Source organism: Crocodylus porosus, unplaced genomic scaffold, assembly GCF_001723895.1.
Source record: "Crocodylus porosus isolate Cpor-Errol unplaced genomic scaffold, CroPor_comp1, whole genome shotgun sequence".
NCBI classification, from domain to species: Eukaryota; Metazoa; Chordata; order Crocodylia; family Crocodylidae; genus Crocodylus; species Crocodylus porosus.
In genome coordinates, this window is record NW_017728886.1 from 61,621,972 (window position 1) to 61,627,471 (window position 5,500).

A 5,500-nucleotide genomic window follows, 5' to 3' on the forward strand; every position below is an offset into this window, starting at 1 on the left:
TAGGATCGTTTTTCATTGAAAATTAAAACAATGAAAAACAATAAAAGTAGCAACCACTGAACTGTACATACAGAATTCCACCACTCCATGAAGAATAGGAAATGCCTTGCATCATTCTGGAAGTTAAGGAGCTGCCAAAAAAAGGAGCCTATGCATCTGAAAGCCTCTGGTAACTCAAAGAAAAATGTTTAAAGTTGAGTGCCTCCAACGAAGCCATAACCCATAATTCGTCATCTAAATATGGGATCGGATTTTCAGAAATTCTAAGCAAATGCAGCTCCACTGACTACTCAGCGGCTCTTAACCCATACTTAGCTTTCCATCTGACATTTTAACTAGCCTTTTGGACACAGAATAAAATGGAAGACAAGTCAATGACCATCCTGTAAAACAAAAACAAAAAATGTAAAAAAACAAACAACCCTAATGCCATGTCTTGGGGCGGGGGGCGAAACATTACTTTTGTATGATGGATGCCCAGATGTCATGGCTTTTGTGCCCTAGAACAGATTTCTGTGGGTTTGGAAGTATATTTACATTTAAAGGATTTGACCTTAGTCAGGAAGTTAGTAAATTTGTCAACTTCTGCACTTCAACACCTACTTTGACAAAGTAGTGGGCAGATGAAAATGCCTTTTGTTCCTCTCAAAGATGTGTGTGTGGGAGTGGGGGGTTTAAAAATCTTTGGGTGAACATGACGGGCAAATTTCAGATAGACCTCTGCTAATGTGAATGGAAGGTGCAATTTTACCATGCTAAGATAAATAAAAATTTACAAGATATACAAACAGGTTGAAATATATAAATACATGAGAAGCATTTACAAGTATAAATCTAAACATGAAATGTGTCCCAAATGCAAGAAGTGAGCCTCATTACATGCAACCATTTTGCAATTAATTCACCCAGACTGGAAACGTACAAAATCCACAAAAATAAGACGTTAAAATAATTAACGGGATGTTTGTTTTGCTGCACATTTATAATGTCATTGCAGATGGATGCTAGCAACTTTCAGTGAACTGTTTTCTACTACAGAGTTGGCACAGGTTGAAAGCTGCTCAATCCAAATTAATGAGGAAAAAGTAAGCACTTTTCCAGAACTTCCAGTTGCCTAGAGCTGCCCTAACCATACGCTTCCTTTCACTTCTCTCAGATTCGAAAACCGGCTGTGTCTTAATATATTCAATTACAGGGCGAGTCAGAGCCTGAGCTATTGCAATGGTAAAGGTAAGTGTGTCCAGTTCTCTTTCCCACCTTAGCTCCATTGTATATAGGTATCAAAGAAAAGGGAAGCTTTGACCTTATACTATTTTTCCAGCTATTATTACAAGGCTAGAGAACTAGCCTAGAGAACTAGCCTTCCTTAGCCATAGATGCTCCAATCAGGATATTTCCTGGTGAAGAGATGAGCTCTCTGCACAGTCCCCTTGGGGCAGTGTGACATGAGTGACATTTCAATAACAAAATAGCTCCTGAGCAAAGTCACCATATATAAACAGTAATTATTTTTATTTAGCAATGTCTCCTAGCATTCTCTTTTTGAAAACACCAACACGATTTTAAACACCAATCAACCCTTTTTCTATTTAAATATTAAAACCCTTGACCAGCTCTCAGCTTACTTCTGCCTCCCATTGTACATACTGTTTCAAGCCATTTGTCGACACAGTGGAGCCCCTTTAAATCTGAATTGATGAGGAAATCACTGCAGATTATCAAATATTGAAAGTATCATTAAGATACAGAAATGCAACACACAAGGAAAATTAAGCACTGGCACAAATTAGTGAGTTCTATTTAATGCATGAGAAAGCCCAACATGTGTTCGGAAGTCTTAAGTAGTTACTGATGACAGGAAAAAAGATCCTGGCACCACAAACCATCACAAACAAGACATAATGTATGCAACACACTGCCTTTCACTAAATTCTACAATAATCAGATTACATATATTCATAGAAATTACAGAGTTTTGTTACTTTATTCATTCTAATATTTAATTCAGTGTCATTTATCCTCTTCCCACATTTTTAACTTCCAATAGGCTTCCATCTTTTTTCTGTATCGACAGACCTGACTTTTCAGATTATAGGTTTTACAGACTGAATTAGGCCCTCATTTATGTTTACAAACCCATTCTCTTCCGCTGTACCTTCTGTGGCCCTCAGTGGCTTTACATAAAGGCCTACCTTAACATAGTTACAGCCTTTGTTAGTATAAAAGTTACAAATAATGAAAATAAACCATTTGTTTCACGCTATATCATTTTCAGATCAATCTTAAGACACTGATTTTCCTTTTAGAAAATGGTTTTATTGAAATAATCTATTATAACCATGTACAGCATTTACGCATCTCCCATTGGAAGAATATCCAGTGATAGAGCTAAGGTCAGTGTGATATACAGTTTAATGGTATTCAATGATCTCCAGTAACTTCTAGCAATAACTGTGTTGTTCCACTGATGGCCATATACAGCCTTCATACTACACTACCTGCTTAGAAATAACATAGCCTAGAATTTTTGACTTTTAATGATTTTTTTAAAGACTGGTTCTGTGTTCTTTCAATGCACATTCTATTCAATCCTGTATCAAAAATCTCACTGATTTTGATGGAATTTTCTCTTATATTGAGTGCAAGATATGGCCCTTGGTGGGCACAGAGGATTCAAAATGGGACACTAAGTCTATAGTTTTGCTATAGACTTCAAAGGGGCCAGGATTTCACTTTGAAATCTCCCCACTGCATAATAGGTAAAGGTTAAGACAAACTATCCCTATACTCACTCACCAGTGTATTTGGACTCTAATGTGGAGAAACTCTATATAGGGGATTAAAGACTTATTTTCAGTCACTAGACTCTCAACCAGAGTACCAGTTATTACGCTGCCTTTTGTAAACACTTGTTCCTTAGAAACTGAATCAATAAAGACTACCTCACATCACTGGAGGCTGCTGAACTTCTGTGGAGACTCTAAGAAACTTCTATTCACCATCATAGGTTGAACTGGAACCCATTACATTGAGATGAATGCTTCCATATTTCATTATTAATCCTCCTTACTATTCAGTTTCTTTGAGTTCACTTGAGGTTCCAGAAGTAGCAGTGTTCTCAGCCATATACTGAACTCCCTCAAAAAAATATCTGCATAAGCATCACCACAGTTAGGACCTTTTTAATCATCTCATTTCTAGACCACACAAAAAGTTTATTAATGCAAACTAAACCATAATATTTAATAGTAACAAAGCTACACTTTGTATATGCTTAGGGAAGTAAAAATCCAAGAAACAAGGTAACAGTTGATCTTAAAATGATGAATGCTGCTCTGACAACAAAACAAATTCAAATAAAAGAACTGACCACATGCTACTGCAGGAGAGTAACTCAAGATTACAGTTTCACTTTATCGTTACCCAATTAGCAGAGAAAGACATTATGAAACCCAGAATAACATACAAAAACTTGTGATTTCACAGTGAGGTACAAATATGTAAAAAAAAGCTTCTAATTTTAATACAGCAAAGCTAAAAAAAGAATGATTTCTTGATATAAGGTTGTTTCACATTTCTGAAATACCCTCTATCTATTATTAGCACATCTACACCATCTGTCAATCGACACGTCACCTTTGCATCCACTCCCATAACTACGAAGATGGAGCATTTGATAGTCTGTGGTCTACTGCCCATGTACCCAGAGAACTAACACACATATTAAAGTGTACAAGTACCAAGCAGTACTAATTTAAAAAGAATTCACTGTAAACGTGTTACACAACTTGTACGTTTTCCCTAGTGGTGTAAGCAATATATTCCTATAGAACTACCCAGTTGCATTACTGCTTTCTGTGTAAAAAAAAAAAAGTATCTCCCCCCCCACAACCTCATCTTCCATCCTCTCCTCCCTCCCCAAATGTTCTGCATTAAAACAATTGGTTTCAAACTCTTCCCATTTCTCTCCCAGGTCCATTTTAGTGCTGTTTTAAAACATTCATGCTCCAACCTCAGTGCTGATGTATTAAACAAAAGTTTGTTGGAAACCACAGTTTTTATTCCAAGTTATTGGACCAGATACTTGTCAGCTTGGCCCATCTCAACCTATTCCAAAGAGACGTCCTAAAAGATACCACATTCACTGATGGCTCCAGGTTGGAGAGAAGACACCCCACCCCCATGCCTGTATTGGCTCCAGTAGGCTTGCTCTTCTTGACAGTTGTCTTAAAAGGCAGGATTAGGTTAGTGCAGCGGTTCCCAATCCATGGCACAGGTATTACCAGTGGTACACAGTCAACCTGTCAGTGGTAGGCGTTAACAGATGTATTATAATGCCAAAGAGTTGCTGGTGGTACCTAAGGTTGAACTGAAAAACATGCTGGTGGTACTTAAGGTTGTCTGGTATTAAATTAGTGGTATGCAATGTGTCCAAGTTCAGGAATCGCTGGGTTAGTGGTTATTCTAGAGGGCCCCTCACAAACATAAGGTTTCCGAAGAGATGACAGCAGAGGGGCTGTGCCAGGCTACATGCCCCCCCCCGGCAGGAGGGAGGAGCCCCCAGGCGGCTGGGAGCGGAACCCAACGGACCCCGCCGCGGCCTCGCGTTCCACTCCCCCAAGTGGAGGTGCAGGGAGCTCCCACGTGGCTGCAACCCACACAAGGTTATTCCCCCCTTCTCCTCCTCCCCGAACTACAGCTCCCAGCAGGCTCCGCGGCACCGAGGGGCCGGTGAAGGGCCAGCTGGGAGCGGTAGTCCCGGCTTCAGTCGGCGAAGCGCTGCAGCAGGTGCTCGTCGCCGTGGCGGGCGCTAACGCCGCCGCTGTCGAGGAAGCGCTCGCAGGGGAAGTCCATGAGGTCGGCCTCGCTGAGCGCGCAGGCGGCGGCGGCGCTGCGGCTCGGGCGCGGCGCCTGGAAGCCGGAGAAGTCGGCGGAGACGCCGGTGCCAGTGGAGCGCAGCGGGCGGCGCGTGGAGTAGACGTGACGCACGTGGACGGGCGCCGCCTTTCGCCGCCGCCGCCCCAGCACCTTCCTGCGCACGAGGCGCGAGGCCCAGGCCGCCAGCGCCGCCACCAGCAGCAGCGCGTTGAGCGCCAGCAGCACCAGCGTGAGCAGCTGCGCGTCCGGCCCGGCCGCCGCGCCGCTGTCGGGCAGCGTGACGAGGCCGGCGCAGCGGTCCCGCGGCGCCACTGGGCAGGCGCGGCCGCCCAGCACGGCCTCGACACACACCAAGTAGGGCGTGTCGGGTCGCAGGTCCCGCAGCGTGGCGGCCGGCTCGCTGCGCTCGGGCAGCTCCACGAAGCGCGGGAAGGGCGCGGAAGCGCCGAAGCGGTCGAAGAGGAGGCGGAAGCGCGCGGGGCCCAGCAGGCGCGGGCTGCGGTGCGGCCGCACTGCCCAGCGCAGCGAGGCGGCGCTGGCGCCCACCGCCTCCACCGACAGGTTGCGCAGGAAGCGCTTGTTGAAGTCGCAGGGGTCGGAGACGAGCGGGGCGGCGGGCGGA

General features: G+C 44.3%; 1 protein-coding gene across 1 annotated transcript in view; it reads right to left on the bottom strand.

Moving 5' to 3' along the window:
* Positions 1-1,489: 1,489 nt before the first annotated feature.
* The window catches only part of TRIL (TLR4 interactor with leucine rich repeats), a 5,605-nt gene continuing 1,594 nt past the window's right edge, over positions 1,490-5,500 (bottom strand). The window contains exon 2 of the mRNA XM_019532625.1: positions 1,490-5,495. Coding sequence (XP_019388170.1) covers positions 4,765-5,495 — 731 coding nt within the window. The 3' untranslated portion in view covers positions 1,490-4,764. The remainder of the gene's footprint in view (positions 5,496-5,500) is intronic.